Below are 21,603 nucleotides of genomic sequence, written 5' to 3' on the forward strand. Positions count from 1 at the left end.
TGTCTAAGGACACTGTATGCACAACTTAAAGACAGTAATTTGTAATTGATTCCCTCTCTCTCCTTAGCAACACCTATGCCCAGTGGCATGCTGTGGCCACCTGGCTCTGCTCTTACAGCACGTCTTCGCCGCCTTGTCACTGCCTATCAACGTAGCTACAAACGCGAACAGTTAAAAATGGAAGCCGCAGAGCGAGGTGACAAACGCAGGAAGCGATGTGAGGCAGCATTCAAACTAAAGGAGATTGCTCGTCGGGAGAAGCAACAGAGGTGAGTGTGTATTATTACTTCTGTGAATGCTAGAACATTGAACACTAGAGGTGCTTTTGTAGTGTAAAACATGCATGATCTCCCCTTTTTGGCTTGTTGCCAGGGGATGCTTCAGAGGAGGGGCTGCATGCAGCACAGTTTAAAATTCAATTAGGGGACCCTGACCAACTGCCATTCCAAACTGACTCAATACAGTGGGTGTGGCTCCCCTATTTGAATTTTGAACTGTGCTGCAGCATTGTCTCTGGAGCCACCGCTGCTTGTTGCAAATTCATTTATCTTTTACATCTCTAATAGATGGACACGTCGTGAGGCCTGTGACTTTTTCCGCATACTATCCAGCTTTGGGGTTGAGTATGACCCTGACACTCAGCATTATGACTGGCAGCGATTCCGCAGTTTAGCAAGGCTGGACAAGAAAACAGATGAGTCGCTTCTGAAATATTTCCATGGTTTTGTAGCTATGTGTCGACAAGTATGTCGTTTGCCACCAGCAGCAGGGGATGGTGAGTAGCATTGGTATTTTAAAATCCCCAGAGAATACCCAATTGCTATAATTATGAGGCATTGTGTTGGGGTTTTTTTTGGTCCAGTTTGTTTAAACCTAACCACTGGTTATGTAACGTGAACTTTTATTTATTTTTTAGAGCCCCCAGACCCATCTCTCTTCATTGATCCTATCTCAGAAGAACGCGCTTCACGGGCTTTGTTTCGCCTTGACCTCCTTCGAAGGGTGCGTGAGCAGGTCCTTTGTCACCCCTTGCTTCCTGCACGTTTGTCCCTGTGTCGGCCGGACTCAGAATTACCAGAGTGGTGGGAAAGTGGCCGTCATGATAAAGAGCTACTTGAAGGAGCAGCACAATATGGTCTGAGTCGCACAGATCTTACACTTATGCCAGACCCTTCATTTTCATTTCTGAGCTGTCGGCTCAGCTACCTTCAATCCAGGGGCATGTGTAACCTCTCTCGGCCATCCACTCCTACTACTGTTCCCTTACTGGCTTCCACAGAACATCAGCCTCCTCATATTCTTTCGCTCTCGTCATCTGTCAGTTCCTCTCCAGCTCCACGACGATCTTCCTGCTCATCCTCCTCCTCTTCATCTAATTTAGAAGACTCTTCTGATGAAAGCAATGAGAGTAGAGTGGTAAAACTAAATGGTGAGTGTTAAGATAAAGGGTGTTTTATTAAAATGTATCTTTAAAGACAAAGTGTTCTTTTTTTTTTTTTTTTTTTTTCTTCATTAAGCAGGTGCACAAAAAACTAATGTTCTGTCACGTACTGTATTTATATTGACAAGTACATTACATTTTAGTGTAACCATTATAATTCTGGTTTATACTTGCCACATTTCATCTGTGTAGGAAGGGAGTAGAGTTGAGACAATAAAATGTATATTCCTTATCCGAGGTAGGTAAATTTTGCAGGTGAACATCATTTGCAAATTTGCAATCAGGATGGGGAAAAGGAATATTTGGGCAAAAAGTGCTTTTTCCTTAAACTCACAAAACAAATTCTATCTCTAAATATGGCTCGTTATGGTGCAGTATTTCTATGGCCTATTATAAATTGCATACAATACATTCCTTTTAAATAAAGCTTACACTAGATGAGATTTGTTGCTCTTTCAAATTCAGGAATGTTAAAATACTGGGTTTGCAGTCTGAAGGCATCTGTCTGCATTTTCTTAGCAGGTCTTCCACACACTCGTTTGTTTGATGAGGAAAGCCGCTTGTCTCTCACTGCATCCCCTGCTGACCTCAACACAGAGGACAGTGCTCAGACCGCTTCGGAGAATCCACATAATGCAGATTGGCCAAAGGTGAATTCTAGATGAATTATTCCTTGAGAGTAACAAAGTATTGTAAGATTGTTGATCACATTTCGTGATGATATCATGACAAATGAGTGAAAGCCTAAATATCTTGTTTACAGGATCGGGTTTTAATCTGTCGCCTTGAGCAAGTTTGTAATGCAGTGTTAACGGGAAAATGGGCTTCACCACGGAGAATATCTGACCCACCAAGTGACAGTCCTGATAGCATGTCTCAAGATGAACAGAGCCCTGCCCCCTTCACTCAGATACGTCCCCCTCCTGACCCAAAGGAATTTACGGTTCAAATCAAGAGTGTAAGTTTTTTGTTGTTCTTCTTTTGCTCATTCTGATATGACTCAAACAATCTAACCATTCAAGAACCGGCATACCTTTAAAATATTCCCCACACACTTCCTTATGCAATAACAATATTAATCATTGTAATTATTGTATCTATATTTTTTTTTAACAGACTCAGATTTGTTTTTTGCTCTTACAGGAGGAAGGACTAAAAATAAAGTTTCAGAAACACAAACTTCTTGGTAATGGAGCAGTGGAGTCTGTACAGCATGTGCACAAGAAGAAAAGTAAAAAGAAACTGGCGCAGGTGAGTTGCTTTGTTGCCCAGGAATTCATAGATCAGCACCTCAATGGTCTGATCAAGTTAGCCACTAAAAAAAAAACCTCAATCCTAAGAGTAAAAATTTTTTTCCCTGTATTATTTAGGGAAGTCTAGCTGTGGATTTGGTATGAGTATGCCCAGAAACCTAAATGGATTTATTTTACTGCTTTTAAATCCTTTTCTCTAAATCAATCGGGAGAGTGATACCTTGGTGTATGAAGGCATAGGAGTGTACACACTTTAAAAGTTATCTTCTCCAACTATATACCCACAGGAGACCATGGGTTGGGGGGGCGGTGGGGGTCTATTTGTACTTTTGGGGATGTGGACCTCCATTAGTGTACCCTGTATCCTCACGTGGCTCCCTTTGCTCACCATGCTTTTTGCCAGATGCCTTGCTTCACTTCTGCTGCGAGCAGCACACTTTACGGTTCCAATCTTTGTTCACATGGATGGTAAAGTACGAAAAGCTCCTAAAATTTTAAACCTTTGAGAAACTCCGGTCAAGCTATTTTTCATGTTGACATGAAATACAGAACCTTTCTAAGCAGAGGCTGAGCTTGTCTTTTTTTTTTTTTTTTTTTTTGTAAAGACCAACTTCTTAAGCCATTTCTTTTTTTATACATTAATTTCTAAAGATTATTACGTAACCATTGTTTCCAGCATAGATACTTCACGAATGCTTACCTCTGAACAATTACTTGTCAGCGGCCAGTGTCATCTCTGTGCTTTGGGTGTTCAATATATGGCCCATATTATCAACGTCCTTCATTCTAAAGGAATCTTCACCAACAAGAAGAGTCAGAATTATCTGTCACCTTCCCTGGAAGGAACGATCAGTCTTTTATGTCATAGGACTCTTATGCTTGATGATGTAATCAGCGCAGCATTGCATTGAACCCTCCAGGCTTCAGATCCAGGCTCGTTTATTATGTAGAACAGCTACAGGTCCATGTACCTTTTTTACCTAGCTCACTGCAGTGACCGGATGAAATCCCTGAGGGACTGGCAGCCCCTGACACGCGGCGAATTAAAAGTAGGGAAGATTCTTCAATGGTTTGTACATTCACAGACCACATGCATCAATGGTAAACCTATTTGCTATCATTGTTAGTCCATTCATGGTTACAAGCCATAAATGGGAGATGGCCGTCTGTAGTTGAGAGATGTATGCTATGGCCTGGACCAGATGTTGGCAGTACTCCTGGGTTTTTTCTTTCTGTAGAACACTCAGACAAGGCTACAGGTACTAAACCCATCAGAATATCATCCCAAGTATTTTTCTTTTGCAAGATGTAATTTTAAAAGGGGTTGCACCCAAAAAATTTTTTTACGCATGTGCTGTTAGGGCTTCTAACAGTGAATGAGAGCACATCAAAGAGTATGTACTGTGTGTGAGGGGCTGAGCAGCTAAATTCCACTGACAAAACTACTCCCTATGGCTTCAGTCTTTATCCTTACATAGGCTGTGCCTCTGGTGCAAGGTCTGAGCTTGTCTAATGCAGCAGCATGGGAACAGTGGTCAATTGTGGTGTCAATGACTCAGGTGGCAAACCACAATATAACTTCCTCATCCCCAGCTTTATGCACCGCTGCCGGTTCTGTATGAATGCCACAAAACCAACATGACTGTTGTCTTTTTAAAAATAAACAGCATTATTTGTTACTTGTTTCCTATCTGGGCGCCCATCGCGGGTACATCGCATGTCATTATAATGACATGCGATGCGACCGACGCGATGCCCGCGATTTTACATAGGGACCAATGTTAAATGTCCCAATTGACCCGCGATGACCACGATTTACCATAGGAAACAGTTAAATGGATCAATTTCCCCAAATTATCATGGGGAACAATGGGAAATGGGGCAAAAACACCCCTGAACATAGAAATGTCCCCCCAAAAGTAGTTGACGCCACCCCGCCATCAACGTGAACCCGAAGCGTGGCGAGCGCAGCGGTACGCGTCCGCCGACCTTTTCATGCCCTACTATCCACTAGGGCGTGGAGTGAGAATAGAATAGTGTGGCGAGCGCAGCGAGCCACCGAGCCCGAAGCGTGGCGAGCGCACGCGGATACCTTCACAGTTATACGCGTCCCCTCGCGGGCTTCCCAGGTGTCCATGGCGACGCGGACACCTGGGAAGCCCGCGAAGGGACGCGTTTACCTGTGAAGGTATCCGCGTCCCCTCGCGGGGCTCGCCACGCTTCGGGCTCGGTGGCTCGCTACGCTCGCCACACTATTCTATTCTCACTCCACGCCCTAGTGGATAGTAGGGCATGAAAAGGTCGGAGGATGCGTACCGCCGCCCCTCGCGGGCTCGCTGCGCTCGCCACGCTTCGGGTTCACGTTGATGGCGGGGTGGCATCAACTACTTTTGGGGGGACATTTCAATGTTCAGGGGTGTTTTTGGCCCTTTTACTATTGTTCCTATGCTGATTTGGGTAAATTGATCCATTTAACATTGTTTCCTATGGTAAATCGTGGTCATCGCGGGTAAATTGAGGCATTTAACATTGTTCTCTATGGGAAAATCGCGGGCATCGCGTCTGGCCCATCACACCCGATTTTTTTATCGGACGCGATGCCCGCGATTTTACCCCCGATGCCCGCGATTAAAATCGTGGGCGCCCAGATAGGAAACAAGTACCCATTATTTATAGGTAACAGAATAATTCTGCTGTAGCCAAACCAGAAAAATTTCAAATGCCTTTGCTCTTCACTCCACTTTTTCTTTTAAAATCAAGCCTGAAATACATATACACCATTGGCCATCTTAGAAGTAAGGTGAGCATCTACAGCTCTGCAATTAACTTTCCCAATGAGAGAGTTTGACTAGTGTGTCTTCCCTGGTATACTTTTCTGTTTCCATCTAGTCTGAGGGTTTTAGCTTTCCCATTATGTTGTAGTGTGAGCTATATGTAACAGTATTTCACCTCCTTGGTTTAAACAAAGGATCTTTTATTAATTGAATTGAAGTCCTTTTTAGATCAACTATTTTTCCCCCAGTGGATACTTCCATAGCCCAGTACTCCAAAACAACAATTATCCTTCTGAATTCTGAAAATCTTAGTAATGGTATAGATAGGAAGACTGATGCCACACTGAAATATTCTTTCACTGCCACAAGTGCTATGCTTTAGTTTAGTAAAGTTTGTGCTTGGATGAGCGAAACAGTAAAGAGTTTAACGGATCATTTAGTAGAGGTCTTCATCTGGTAGTCCTTGAGCAGAGTTACTCACTTTGGAGCAATTAATTTTGTAATTTAGTGAGGCGACATTCGACCCAAGACTTCTGTCAGCCAGGATATCATAATCTGTTCCTAAACATGTTGGTCCCTGCTTTTCCTTTACAGGAAAGTCAGACATCCTGGTCTCAAGGAGGACCTTCTAGAGCAGTGTGTTTTAATCCTCAAGTTTTTCCAGCAGGAATAGATAGATTTCTGTATTTAGAAGCAGGTAGCATAATTAATGACCCAGTGAAATAGAGTAACTCACTTGTGCATTATAAAATATCACATGACCTGTTCCTTGTACCTGAGGACTGGAATTGATAACCACTGTTCTGCTGGAAAGCAGACCTAAACAGATTGTAAATTCCGTTTTCAGACCTGCAATTAAGCCTTCAGTATGGCTTTGTTCCTGGCTCAACCTGTGGTTTTCTGTTTTGTATGTGTGTGCCTGTTGTCTTGCATACACGGACAGATGGTGCAACTCAACATCAGACACTTGAGTGCCTTGTCCAATGGCTACGTTAGACCCTCCACCAAAACTTTTTCACCACTGACCTACTCACACGGCAACAAAATGTTTTGCTCTACAAGGTGTCATTCAGGCTCTGTTGCATTCAGAGTTTGTTTCTTTTCTTTTCTGGATTTTATGAAAAATATTCTTGGTTTAGAAGCTGAACGGGTCATTTTGTTCCCTTCTCAACTTGAAGTACTTCAGTTCCCATATACACATAGGATTGAAGAGCCTTCACTTTTGGTATTTCCAAGTGTGCTTACAGTGCTGACTGCAGTCATTGCTATGTTCTTCAAAGCCAAGGGAGCATAAGTCATTCCTTATCATGACTTCTACCCCTTTCACATCGCAAATGCCGGGTCGCGAACCAGGATTCGGAAACTGGTCCGTCCAGGACCATCCTGGCATTTCCAAGGTGAAGTTCCCCACAGCGACCCAGCAATAAGGCGGGACACTGACGTTACGTGGGTTCGGGGCCGAGCGGCGGCACGTCATCGTAGGAGTCATCAGTGCTAGTTGCTGCTGCTGCCTCTTCCCTATAGAGCGGACGGGACCCGGGTTACCAGTTAAAACTGGCCAGCAACGCGGGTCGGAATGCCAGATTGCTGGACCCAGCTTTTTTCAAATGACCCTTTCACACCACACGAGAACCAGGTCGACCCGGGTTATTTGTGCAGGGTGAAAGGGCGTATAAGGTTATTCTAAATGCAGGACTACCCCAAATTGTTACTGCCTTAGATGTAACTAACAACACAGATGATTTGGCTTGTAAACTAGACAGAATTTAAATTTTCAAATGTTCAATTCAACACACCAAATAAGTTTTTTTTGACAAAAATTTGTAGTTCTAAATTAAAAAGTTCTTCCACGGAGAAGCCAAAGAGAGCTTCTCAAATTATGTCCTCAGGACTACAAACCGTTCATGTTTTCCAGGTCTTCACTTGAAATCCCACGTAAAATTCACTTCATCTGTCAACTAAAAAACGAGTGGTTTTTAGTCCCAAAGACACTACCCTAGGATCAAAGGAGAGAGCATTGCACATGTTGTGTCCATTTCCAGACACTCGTCCAAAACCTGTACACTGCTCGGCACTCCCAGAGCAAATGACAAACCAAATAGCTGCAGGAATGTGATATATCCAGTATACGGTCATTAGGTCGACAAGAGTTTTTCACAGGTCTTTATTTTGTGCTGACAGGCGGCATATCATGCTTTACCATCCACTATGGCATGGAGGGAGAATAGAATAGTGTGCAGAGCGTAGCGAGGCTTCGTGCCCAAAGCGTGGAAAGTGAATGGGTACACTTTGAAGGTGTCCACGTGGACTATGTAGACATTTTGACGTGTTGACTGTCGACCTAATGCTTGTGTTGACCTTCCAAACCCGTCAACCTTCTGTGATCCACCCAATGCATGTTGACCTAATATGGGTTGACCCAATGTCCCATACCCATATACTGTCAGGTCCATAAATATTGGGACATTGACACAATTCTCATATTCTTTACACCACCACAATGGGTTTCAAATGAACCAAACAAGATATGCTTTAACTGCAGACGTTAAGTTTTTTTAATTTGAGGGTATTTACATCCAAATCAGGTGAACGGTGTAGGAATTACAACGGTTTCTATATGTGCCTCCCACTTTTTAAGGGACCAAAAGTAATGGGACAAACTAAACCATCTTACTGTAAATCAAACTTTCCCTTTTTTTTTCCCCAAAAAATATTTTTATTAAGGATTGAGCATTACATTAATACAGTCAACATGGTGCAGTTGTCTTTTGCAAAGATGAAATTCAGTAAGGGTTCAAATTGCAAGAGATTAAATCATAGCTTTTCCATTGTTGCCGCACAACAGGAATATGTGGATGAACGCGGGTCTGTTGCAAATCCTTTGCAGTCAATTACAGCCTGAATATTGCCTGAAACACATCAGAATTCATGCTGCTACTTTTGTCAGCAGTCATAGTATCAATAAATACAAGGAACCAGTTCCATTGGCAGCCATACATGCACACGCCATGACACTACCACCACCATGCTTCGCTGATGAGGTTGTATGTTTTGGATCATGAGCAGTTCCTTTCCTTCTCCATACTCTTCTCTTCCCATCACTGATACAAGTTAATATTTGTCTCATCTGTCCATAGGATGCATAAAGGCTTTTTTAGATGTTTGTCAAACTCTAATCTGGTCTTCCGGTTTTTGAGGCTCACCGATGGTTTACATCTTGTGGTGAAACCTCTATATTCACAGTTGTGAAGTCTTCTCTTGACTTGATTTTGACATATATACCTACCTCCTGGAGAGTGTTCTTGATCTGGCCAATTGTTGTGAAGGGGTTTTTCTTCACCAGGGGAGTAATTCTTCTGTCATCCACCACAGTTGGTCTTCTGGGCATTTTGGGGTTGCTTAGCTCTCCGGTGCGTTCTTTATTTTTAAGAATCTTCCAAACTGTTGATTTGGCCATACCTAATGTTTTTGCTATCTCTCTGATACAGTAGGTTTGTTTTTATTTTTTAGCCTAATGATGGCTTGCTTCACTGATAGTGACAGCTCTTTGGATCTCATAGAGAGTCGACAGCAACAGATTTCAAATGCAAATGCCACACCTGGAATCAACTCCGGACCTTTTACCTGCTTAATTGATGATGATGATGAAATAACAAGCGAATAGCCCATACCTGTCCATGAAATAGCTTTTGAGTCGATTGTCCCATTACTTTTGGTCCCTTTTAAAAAGTGAGGCACATATAGAAACAGTTGTAATTCCTACGGTGTTCACCTGATAAATGCCCTCAAATTAAAGCTGAAAGTCTGCTGTTAAAGCACATCTTGTTTGGTTCATTTCAAATCCATTGTGGTGGTGTATAGAGCCCAAAATATGAGAGTTGTCGCTGTTCCAATATTTATGGACCTTAATATTTTGTATATAAAACTGCAAAATGAATTCTTTGTAACCAAAGTTTACCAGAAGCCTGCAGTACATTTGGTTGTTTTAAAAGCACTTGCCGTGTAAGTAAGGAGACATACATAGTCTTCAGAAAAAACTGTACATGGTAATAATAAGCCAATAAAAATACATTTTGTTTATAATTTAATCTAGAGCAGTGACCATTACAGATAGGTGTACTAAAAACAGGCTGCAATGTCTCATAGTTAAGCAATGAGTTTGGCCCATTTCAGCACCTTAATATGATACTTGCTGTCTGGCATCTGTGCCGATAGAATATGATGAAAAAGTTTGTAACCAGCAACTTGTTCCAATTCAGATGGAGTTGGATATGGATGCCCGAATTCCAGTTGTGAATCAAAGGGATGGTACTGTACTCCTAGGGGAAGAAGCACCTAAACGCTGCCAACTGCATGAGTGGCTGCACAGACATCCTGACTACATTGTGGACCCGCGATTTCTAGCTGTAAGTTATCACTGGCACTAGGAATAACATTCCTTCTCTCTGTAGCACCTGTTAAGTGTTACTTAAGTTCCCATAGGAGCAGGGATTATTTTTAGGGTCTGCATTGTAGCCCCTTATTGTTATTTGAATTTTGTGAAGCTAATGTTTTAATTAAGTGATGTGTGCTGCAATTTGCAGCCTTTATGGGTGGACCTGGCAGCAGCAAGGCAGTGTTGGTAGGCTGATATATATGACTACTGTTAGACTTGATTGGGAGTGAACTTTGCTGTCCTCATTCTAGGGTCAGTACTCCAGGGACTGCCTGGACCTGCAGTTGGCACTGTCAACCTTTCTAGAATGTGGTGGTGGCAATGGAACCCCATGTTCAGCCAAGTTATTTTCATATGCAGGGAATTTCACTGTGGTTGTTGTGCCGGGATTAGGTTAGTTGACTGATACAATCACCCCAAAGAGTCAACTACTGCACTGTCAGCAGCACAGTGGACATATGGAATTTTACTGGAACATTTTTTTAGTCTGAAAGCTGGTTGTCGTTTTGACCCATTAATGTCTGGACTCGTGAAGCAAGGTTATGGATTTATTTGTTTTGGCTGCAGTCCATGAGGTCAGTGATGATTGGCGTGGAGGTCAACTAAATTCTAGCCTTTATTGAGAAATATCTCAATAATGTCACCATTCGGGAGGACTATCACTGGCTTCTCAAATTCTCCATTGGTAGGAGCCTGTCCTTTAGCCTGGCTACAAATTTGCTCGTTTTTAACAAAACTCACGGCACGCCTTTGTTATGGGAGGAAGGGTATAAAATGGTACCCTACTTGGATGTTTTTTTTTCAAGGCATCCTCAACTTCTTTGCTACATTGTCACTTTGAACGCACAGTTTAGATTTTTCAGAGACATGGCAGGATCATGAATTTCAAGAAGTTCCTCCTGGACAGCAGGATTTGTTCCGTTCAGGGTTGGATATCCTATCTGTCCAGTTATGCCTGCAATTAATTGATGGGTAAGATGGTCTCCACCTTCGAAACCATGCATTATGCCAAGCTTTACTCTCAGATCACCTGGCCTTTCCGTGTACAATGGGGTAGTGAATTTTGACTCCATGCTCCTGGCATCATCAGGCAGCAAGATAACGGCATGAATCTGAGGCACTGTTTCAGGTGTGCGATTTCCAGTGTAGAAGAGTATTTTGCATTTGCATTCAGCTCCTGAAAAATGTGGCTTGCACATAGGGCGAGAGAGTGGAGTCTTAATTGCTGCGGCGAGGTTAGGTTGGGCCTGTAGGACATTTCAGTACTTTGAGGTTCATCCTCTGTAATAGTAACAGTGAATTTTATTTCTCAAGGAGGTATAAAAAAATACTTTTTTTTTCAATTCAGTGCCCTTCGACCCCAAAGGGGTGCACACTTTTTTTTTTTCCTTGTTCCATGAACCCGTTATGTATCTCTTCTGGACCGATTGAGCAGTTTCAAGATGGAGTTTTCAAAATCTGTCCTACACCTTAAGGAGTTATTGGTCATCATGGACATCAAAAATTATTATATAAATCGAAAGTAACAATCCTTTCCTGGTGCTTCAGGAACTTAAACTACTTCATATTGAAATTACGGTTAAGCATTTATACTGAAAATGTATAATAATTTCAGCCCTAGCGAGCTCTTCAGCAATCTTTCATTGTTAGTTCCCCATGCGGTTTATGTTCTCTCTAAAACAATCATGACAAATCTTAAAATGGGCTAAGATGGTTTATTTTTTTTGGAAGAGATCCCATAGTTGAGTAGAATTATGAGATAATATATGTACTTTTATTAAAAGCCCAGTTTTTCATATAAAGATTTGTCCTCATACATTATCTCAATATGCCATGCAGCAGGCTATGCTTGGCGTTAGTAGACCGTTCCCATGCTACTCCAGAACGCCACATTGATAAGATGCACAAGCAGAATCTGCTGAGTAAAATATGTTGTATGTCTATATGTGGTGTGTATGTATATGTTATATAGTGTTTTACCAGCCGTTTGGCATCAAGAAGAAGCTGGGCACTGGTATTTTAAATTCTTTTAGCCCACATACTAAACCATTCGTCTTTCATGGACACAATTTCTTTCAACTTGATAACTGCAGAAATCCAAGGGGAAACATTGTAATGGCTAGTCTTTCCCTAGTAATACCACCCTTAGCAAGATAACTAGTAGACTACAGTTACTTTCTATAAAGCAAGGGATAGGTGGAGGATCGATCAAGGGCGCTTAGGTATGATGTGTAAATTGAAGAATGTCTATCCCAATGAGGATGATATTAGAATGTTTTTTTATTTTTAATATATCCACTTTAAAAACAAAAATTCAAAAAGTAGGTAAAAAAACCCATAAACAAAGTCCAGATACTATTAAGGGCTGAGTCCACTTTATATCATACAGGGTGGGAAAGACTGCACAGTTTGTATCCACTCCGGTAGCTCAGATATCTCTCTCTGCTTAACGTGGTCAGCGGTGATGGGATTCCCCACAGGAGTCGCCTGTCTCCGCTGCAGCCGTGGTCCCTGCTTCCAGTCGGGTACTGGGCAGCTCTTTTGATTTGATGAACGGAGGACCTGTATTGGATTTTAAGTCCCAGACTTTGATGTGGTTGTTGAATAAAATAGCACTGGTGACAATGTCCACCGATTGCTCGTCGCCAATATGTTTCAGTTACTTTCTATACAAATATAATAATGTAGTTTTTGCTACCAATTGGGATTCTTGTCCTGCTCAGTTCTTCTCTTGCACCAGATGTGGGTCCTCACGCCTTTCAGTAGCCAGGAAACGCCTCTGCACGCAGCAGGAGAGACCAACTATGTCACTGCATCTCATTCATGCCACTAGCGCTATATGAATGAGTGAAGTCAGTGGTTCCTAAACTTTTTTGAATCACGGCACCCTATAGTTTCAGAAATTGATTCATGGCACCCCTAGGTCAAAAGTTTCTTATTGGGAAAAAAAAAGTAATTGTAAATTGTGTTTAAATGTCATCCTTAATGCTAATTATGTGGTGAGGGATTATATTAGTTGTGGCTTATAATATGAAGCCACAAACAATAGTTTTACTTATACTGACCAATTTGAATGTAAATAACTCCTGGACCACCAACCCAGGGTACCACGGCACACAGTCCACCTTTCCTTAATGCAGTGGTTCCCAAACTAAGTGAGTTACTCACTACCCTCTGCTAATGCATTGCACTACTGTTGTTTTCGGTTACAATTTGTTTATACCAGCAACAACCAGTCATTGCTGGGGCACATGTTAATATCTTGCTTTTTGTACACAGTATATGGAGGACCGTAGGAAACGTAAGAAACATCGGAGTAAGAAATCCAGGTCAGCTGCGGCGGCTCTTGGAGTTGCGGGTGCTGTGCAGCCTTCTCATCATCACAATGGGAAAAAGGTGAGAAAAATGACATATGAACAAACACTATGATTGGTTGAGCTAAATTTGTTTGATTTAGGAGGTCTGAGAGCTTATTAATTAACTGTTGGCCATGATTGGCCCCCTAACAGGTGGCACTCAGACGGTGTAGAAAAAAACAAACTGGTTTATTAAGTGCTGTGGCAACATTTCGGGACTGCGCCCCTTTCTCAAGCTGTTCAAAACAACAAGTGAGCATACATCAAAAAATCAAGCATAAATACTATAATTGAAGCTGCCGCCGCCTCCTTCTCCCCGCCGTCACGTGCTGCACGCTGTTCTCAATATCCGCCCTATCCAAAGCCTGCTCGCACCAGGCCGATGACGTGGGCAGAAGCTGTAGTATTAGCTGAGCCCCTCCGTGCGTAGAGGGGGAAGACACGCGGCGCCTGCCTAGGAAACAGAGACCAAAACATAAACAAACATACATCGCAAGTTATGACAATACATTACATCTTTATAAACAATTAATAAAGGAAAAAACATATCAATGTGAGTCTGCCATGTGTGGCGTCTGACTATAATGTGTGCAAAAGAAAATAAGTCTGTGTGCAAAGACAGCGATCCCTGTCTGTTTACAAGCATTGCACTGCATGTGTCTCGAATGGATCATGTCCGTATTTTTATCAAGGTGCACCTTGATTAAAAAAAAGCCTGCAGGCTTTTGAAACGTCGGGTACCCATAACACTTGTCTCCTGTCCTCAATTCTGAGTGCCCCCCCCCCCCCCCCAGCATCTTGTATACAGAGCGTCTCACAGCACTCAAACAGGAAGACACCGGAGCTATTTAGCAAGTCCCAGCACCCCTGTGCTGAGAACGCGGAGTGCCACCACAGCTACATTTATATATAGTATGTATGTATGTATGTATATATGTATGCATGTTAGAGCTGTAGAACAATATTTACATTGCGAGCATTCATCTAAAATTGTGTTTTCTTGTATTCTCAGTCTTCTCTACCAGAGAACACATTTGATACTCAACATCTCCCCACATCAGCCAAAAAAAGAAAGAAACGTCCTCCCTCCAAGATAATAATGCCGTCTACTTTACATGGAGCTGGGGACACATGTCACACCTTCTCCCGGGACCCTAGACCAGAGCCCAGTGCAAATTCTCTGCGGCCCGTGTATGGGACATCAGGAGGAGGAATACTGCACCAAACAGGACTTGGTGGGATGGGATTACCACGTTTCCACCCTCTGCATGCATCATCTGCAAGTAGAATTCAAGGACCTACATTTGGTGATGATTTACCGGGCTATGAGCCCCCACAACAACACTTCTCTCTGCTTGATGACCCCATGATGCCAGCAAATTCTTCCTCCAGTGATGATGACTTAGACAGACCCTGATAGGACCCTTCCCCTAGTGGGAGCCAAGAACAACTCACAGAGAAGCAGGGCCAAAACCCCTCTATGTAGAGACTAAGTTACTGCCTTCTCACCAATAGCCTGTTTTTTGGGGGGGATCTTATTTTTTATTTTTGACTTTTTTTTGTTTTTTCCCCCTCCCAATTTTCAGGACTCCATGACTCTTTCCAGCCCCAAGTTTAAGGATCCTCCGCGGCAGGATTCACGCTGGATCAGAAAGGACAAACGAATGAGGCTTTGCCTTTTTTTTCTTTTTTTATTAATTTAATATTATTAACTCTATATTGCTGGAAGGGGCCTTGCACCACACTAGCACAGAACAGGTTCTTGGACATTAAGGAAAGTCTCTTACAGTGCAATAAGGCACTTCAGGATCTGGGTGACAAGGTCCCTATCCCACTTGGGGGTCTCCACTATTCACCCAGCTCCGATGTGCATTACTCCCCTAGTTCACTGTTATGGGGGTAACATAATTGGAAGTGTTGCAGTAAGAATACAGCGACCTGTTCTCTTATACAAAACATGAATTTGTTGCAAGCAGAGTTAAGCCTGTGCATTGAGGGAGGGATGGGCACTTTGTTTGTGTGTACATGTGGGACCTGACACTGAGGAGCTGAAGCTGCATTTTGTAGGGTGCAGGGGGTGCTACCAGCCTTCTCTTTCCCTCAGTCATCCATGAGAAATCAATAAATTCCTTGATTTAATATAATGTCATTTCTGGAGTTTGACGACTGTGTATGGTGTGTTTTTATATCATCTGTCCAATATATTACAATTACAGATTTCGGTACTTGTTTCCTTGCACAGCGCCCATCTCGTTGATTGTATGCCTTAAGTTTAAGGCACTTAAGGCATACAATCAACGCGATGGACCCGATTTTGTGTCAATCACCAGCTAATTTGCCGGTGAAAGACAAAATCAGGTTGATCGCGGACAATGTTAAATAATTTTAAAAGTGAAAATCAGGTTGATCGCGTCGGTCGCGGGCCATTATAATGGCCCGCAACGCGATCAACCCAATTTTACATAGGTGACAATGAAATATGGCCCATTTCACATTGAATATGTTGAAAAAGTATGTTTAATGCCCCGATTGCCACCCCAATATTGACGCCAACCCAAAGCGTGGCGAGCGGCGGCGGTACGCGTCCTCCGTCCTTTTCATACCCCTACTGTCCATGTCGGCGTGGAGTTGATTTTATAAAGTGTGGCGAGCCACCGTGCCCGAAGCGTGGCGAGCGAACGCGGATACCTGTGAAGCCCGCGAGGGGACACGGATACCTGTGAATGTATCCGCGGGGCTCGCCACGCTTCGGGCACGGTGGCTCGCTGCGCTCGCCACACTTTATAAAATCAACTCCACGCCGACGTGGATAGTAGGGGTATGAAAAGGTCGGAGGACGCGTACCGCGGGCTCGCGCTCGCCACGCTTCGGGTTGGCGTCAATAGTGGGGTGGCGTTAACAATGGGGGGGGCGCATTTCAAACATGAGGGGGTTTTGGTGCTTTTTACATTGAAATCAATGTCAAATCGGGTCTCGGGGACCATTTTACATTCAATCCAATGTAAAAATCGGGTCAATCGCATGCGATTTGGTTGGCATGCGCTCAACGTGATTTTTCCGACCCGATGGATACAATTAAAATCGGTGGCGCCGTGCTAGGAAACAAGTACCCAGATTTCTTATAGATATAAAAACATATTGCATAACCTTGGTTTTTCTGTGTACACTTTGCATACTCCAAGCTTTAATGCTTAAAAAGCCAAGAGTTTGCGGTACTTATGTAATATCTGGGCTCCCGTTTTTCTTATGAGACCGTGTCCCCTCGCTGCGCTCGCCGCGCTTCGGGCAGGGTGGCTCGCTGCGCTCGCCACACTATATAAAATCAACTCCATGCGTAGTTGGATAGTAGGGGTATGAAAAAATGGGGTGCATTTAACACGGGAGCCCAGATAATACATAAGTACCGAGTTTGCTATAACGGGCACCACCTTTCCTCATCAGTGTATTATGCTCAGTCCATAAATTAATGGTTCAAACACACCAATTGGTATATGGAAAAAGCAAAGGTAGCCTTAACTCATCTGTTACATGATTTATTCACACTTCGCAAATCCCATGTGATGTGAGTGGGGAAAAAAGACCAACTAATAGTGTCACACTTATGTAATCAAACAAACACACATTGCTAATGTCCACCCCAATGGGAAGCATGCAACGTTGGGGAGAAGCAAAATCTGAAATGACAAAATTCCCCCTACAGATTTTTTTTTACATACTTAGGATTTTTATTTTTCAATGGGAATGCATGATAATGATCATTAAGAAATGGCTACATGTAGCATTGATGGATATACTATATATGGAGTATTCTGCAATGTACTTTTATACATGAAACTCTGAAGAACCATGACAACTCTACTTTTTATACAGGTTTTGGTGAACTAGTCTAATTACATTTGGACCTGTCCCATCTACACCATCCGGCTTCAGTTTGTAGTAAAGTGAGTTTTAAGGAGTACGAAATGCTGTCTTCATTCCATTACAGGTCCTTAAATTTGGCAACTTTTCACCCAATTCTGATGGATCTGGCCGAGAAATCCAGTGAAAAATGGCCAAATCGGATGTGTCTGACCTCTGAGTTGGAGGTCGGACCTTCTGCACATCTCACTCCCCTCCGACTCAAAACACCTTTCAGCAGTAGGGATTGGGGTTGCATGCGATGCATCACATGTAAAAAGGACCACATGCAATGTATGAAGGGGGATCGGTTGGCCATACACTGCTGCGACAAGTCGCAGCAGTATATGGCCACCTTATTTTAGATGTGTTTTTATTTATTTTTTTCTGGGGTTGTTGATGTTCGTTGTGATTTCAGCACTTAATATGTTCCTATGTGAGACTGTGCATTGCATTTATTGGGTAGCTGGGGCATTTCTAGCATACCTTTTACACCATCCCCATCGAGTTTGCTATCTGCAGATGACAAAGTGGTTCTCCTCATTAGAGCTGATGTGACTAAATGCAAAACCGTCATCAGGGACATATCATATGAACTAGAAACCACCATTGCACTGGGCTTTGGGGATCCACACTCCCTTTATGGTGATTTCATAGTATTTGTCTTTGTTTTTATAAAGACCACCAGAAAAATGTTTCTATAAAAAAAAAAAAAAAGGAATTGAACAATGTTTCGTGGTCATATTGTAAAATGTACCTGATGGACTGAAACTCCCCTCATCTAATATCAATCCTAAAGGGGGAGGTGAAGTACTCATTTTTAAAGATTAGTATTTCTAAATGTTTGCATGATAGTTACAGGAATGGTTTCTTTTTCAAGTTTCTGGCAGTAGATGGTAACCAGGGAGCAGGAGAAGCAGCAGGACTCAGGTATCCGGAGAGCAAGCCAGGAGCCTTGAGAGCACAGGAACAGACAATTGTTCAAGGCAGTGGAGGCGTCTGGAAGGCCTACTTATATCACCCAAGATGGCTGCTGACCGGAAAATGATTTAACGGAATCATGTGATCATAGCACAAGTTTCTAGATCGGTGTGCAGGAGTCAGCTGACTATGGGTGTCAGGGTGGGCCCATATCCCTCAGGGCCTGCAGCATATGATAAGTGGCTACATGGGGAAGTGACACAGGGACATCATGCCACACATTGCCGGTGGCCACTTTGCAGCACAGGATACATCAGCGCACCTGTTAACTGCAATTCCTGAAACTTACTATGTCTCCTTATGCCAATGCCCCCTTGCATCATCACAAAGCCTAAGAGCAAAGTGGATGTATTTATCCTTCTGTCCAAGGTACTGGCCCCATTATGTAGTATTACAGTATCCTAGTATCCCACAGGTTTTGTTTCTGTGCCAGGACCATCATTAGCGGTCTTTAAAAATGTGGTTGTTAAAGGGAAGACCTAGTGAACCAAGGGGTCACCCAAAGGTGTTATAATGCTAGAAATACCACTTCTGTAGGAATATATCATAGTATATAGAAGCCTTGTGACTTCCTTTCTTTGGACTGTTGTCATCTCTCCAGAAGAAACTGCTGAAAAGCTTGCATCATAGTGTGAGAGATGGTCTATACCTCAGACTGCAGAGGACACATGACGCAAAGTTCCTTGAATCCACATGGTCTAACCTAAGATCATGTAAAAAAAAAAAAAAATAAACACAAAAAAAATCTAAATACATATTATATGACACTACATGATGGGGCTCTATAACAGTGCCATAAATAGAAGCGTTTGAGCTGTGCCACCACAAAGTGCAAAGGGCTGGTACCTGCATAGCCCCCAGTGTATCTTCTCACTTGTTTTCTCTCTTAGTTGGTTCTAGATGGGTGGAATGGAAAGGTTGTATGTTGTGGGTTTTTTTTTTTTTTCATATCTTAAGCATAATCATTGCTGAATTACATCTGCAACAGCAGGGTCTTTGCAACAGAGATAATGCAGTTAAAACAGCTTTAAATCCTAAAAGGTCTATTTGTGGCTGATTAATACCTACATATTTTGCCTGTAATGTATTCATTAATTGCACATCTCTAACTACTCATTCGGTCGACCTGGTTCTAGGGTTTTTCACAGTTTTTTGGGTTTTTTTACCTGAATATCAACAGAGTCAACATGGACACAGTTTAAAGTGCACCGCATCACTCGCAATGCGTCGGGCACGGTGCCTCGCTACGCTCGTCACACTATTCTCCCATCATGCCCTAGTGCATGGGTCTTCAACCTGTGGCCCTCCAGATGTTGTGAAACTACATGTTCCAACATGCATTGCCAAATTTTTCCTATAAGAGCATGCCAAAACTGTCAGGGCATGCTGGGACATGTAGTTTCACAACATCTGGAGGGCCACAGGTTGAAGACCTGTGCCCTAGTGGATGGTAGGGAATGAAATACCGCATGTCGGCTCAAAAAACTAGTGGAAACCCCCATGTTGACCTTTTGACTGTCAACTTAGACATTGTCGAACTAGACCCATGTCGACCTTTTCCCATGTTGACTTAATGACTGTCTACCATCATGCTGTAGACAAAATGACCGCATCCCATGTCAAAGTTGGGTAATAAGCATTATGAAGTGAACTCATCAGAGTGCAATATTTTCAAAGATGGTTGAACTGCAATTTAAGAAAGCATACCGCACGATTGCCTACTTGGAATGGTTAGAAAGATAATAGTATTTGGGCTACTAGCTCTGTGTATCCAGGAACATTTTAGGCCCCTGTACACTATGCGATTTGGGCCCGATTTCACTGGATTCCGGCGGATTGGCCCGAGAAATCGGGCGAAATTGTCCCAAATCGCATTGGTATGACACCCGGTCCGATGTGTGGGCCAGTGGTCATTGGATCGGAGTCAGAGGTCGGAACCGCTCTCTTTAGACAGGGAACTTACCCGACTATTGCCATGCGCCAGTTCTGCGTGCCCCATTCTTAGCGATACGACGGCAATGTCCCATTGCAATGTCTGTGATATAGCGAGCTGGTTGAGAGCGGCTCCACCTGTAAGATAAGTTGTGCAGCCGTCAGAGGCACTTTTACCTGCGATCTATCTCATCGACACGGTCCATAGGTGCAGCACCTCTGTCGCACACCAATCTGCAGAGCGGAGAAGCTCCAGACAGTAGAGGTACTCTCCATGCTCTGCATCCCCGGCGGGCAGTAGATGAAAAATACAATCATACAAAAGAATGGGCGGCCATTGATTGGCTGAGAGAGCTCCCCTGGAGTACATGCAATTTATCGCATGTAAAAATGGCCCATCAAGTGAGTCCTCCCCGAGAGATCAGGGAGAATTGGGTCCGACTTGTCCTTAGGGCTTTTACAATTTAATCTGATACTGCTTTTCCACTGCTATAAATATCCTGGGTTTTTGCACATGAACCTGCACATACCTGGGATTTTTGTTAGTGGAAATGGCTACAAGTCAAAAATCCCAGGTAGAGTGACACAGGATTTTTTCCCAGGACACAAGCAGGGTTTTTAGCCGGTCTTTCCCGGGTAACGAGCAGTGGAAACTGTGAAGAACCGGAGTAACAGAGCCTAACCTCAGAGTGTACTCCGGGACTTCTGGGTCAGGTCATGCAGACAGGAGACAGAATAAGATATAAAAATATATTTATTAACAAATTACTTACTACAAGCTCTCTAAATCAGCTATAAATAAACACATTTGGAACTAGCAATATAACACCAGGTCCCAATAGACATCAGATTACCATCACAGTTTCTGTATAACAGAGTCAGCAAGTCTGTGAGTCCAGAAGGTTAGCATAAACCAGGCAGAGCAAACAAGTCTGCAACCCCAAGAGAAGCTGGTAATCCAGTAGCCACCATGTTCCCAGGCACAGTCCTAAACACACTGGCAGGAGCTGAGACTCCAAGGCCAGTAGCTTCTAGAAGCAAAATCACCCCGGCCCCCAGCTCTCTTGTCTTCTCTTTTTAAAAACTGTCCCAATTTCCACCATTAAAGTCCCTCCTGCAGTGGGTGGTCTTAGGAAAAGGTCTCCCTTAATTGGTAGAGCTCAATGTGGATCTGTAACAGAGATGAGTCAGGAAGAGATCCCCCCTGCTGTTACCCTGCCACAGTGTCTGACTCAGTCCTAGGGGAGAACAAAGGGATCTTGATGCACTTAATCCTTAGGTGAGGGGGGATGATGGTCCATCACTCCTTGTCTTAACCCCTTATAGTCATTTGTGACCTCAGAGGGGCTCAAGTAGCTCCCAGCTTCTGGTATTTACAGTGAGTGACTGGTCCCAAATAAAACATCACACCTGGCCCTGTTTAAGAACTATAGCACAATATTGTCAGAATGGTCCAGGGACAGTCCATTCTGTCACAGAAACCATTCTTACCCTGGATATTCGACCCAGGTGGGGATATTGGCCAATGCTCAGC

At 43.2% G+C, this 21,603-nt stretch overlaps 1 protein-coding gene across 8 annotated transcripts in view; it reads left to right on the forward strand.

Moving 5' to 3' along the window:
• The window catches only part of CHD8 (chromodomain helicase DNA binding protein 8), a 63,905-nt gene extending 48,497 nt beyond the window's left edge, over window positions 1-15,408 (forward strand). For 6 of the 8 annotated variants that reach the window (XM_083144893.1, XM_083144928.1, XM_083144945.1 and 3 more), the window contains exons 30-38: window positions 68-269; window positions 567-775; window positions 917-1,429; window positions 1,961-2,091; window positions 2,205-2,399; window positions 2,585-2,692; window positions 9,728-9,874; window positions 13,183-13,299; window positions 14,272-15,408. In XM_083144893.1, the coding sequence (XP_083001019.1) occupies window positions 68-269; window positions 567-775; window positions 917-1,429; window positions 1,961-2,091; window positions 2,205-2,399; window positions 2,585-2,692; window positions 9,728-9,874; window positions 13,183-13,299; window positions 14,272-14,676 (2,027 nt within the window). In that variant the 3' untranslated portion in view covers window positions 14,677-15,408. The remainder of the gene's footprint in view (window positions 1-67; window positions 270-566; window positions 776-916; window positions 1,430-1,960; window positions 2,092-2,204; window positions 2,400-2,584; window positions 2,693-9,727; window positions 9,875-13,182; window positions 13,300-14,271) is intronic. The other 2 variants (XM_083144938.1, XM_083144953.1) reach the window with 2 other exon arrangements.
• Window positions 15,409-21,603: the final 6,195 nt, after the last annotated feature.

This window comes from Crinia signifera, chromosome 1 (assembly GCF_055691185.1).
Source record: "Crinia signifera chromosome 1, ASM5569118v1, whole genome shotgun sequence".
Classification (NCBI taxonomy): Eukaryota; Metazoa; Chordata; class Amphibia; order Anura; family Myobatrachidae; genus Crinia; species Crinia signifera.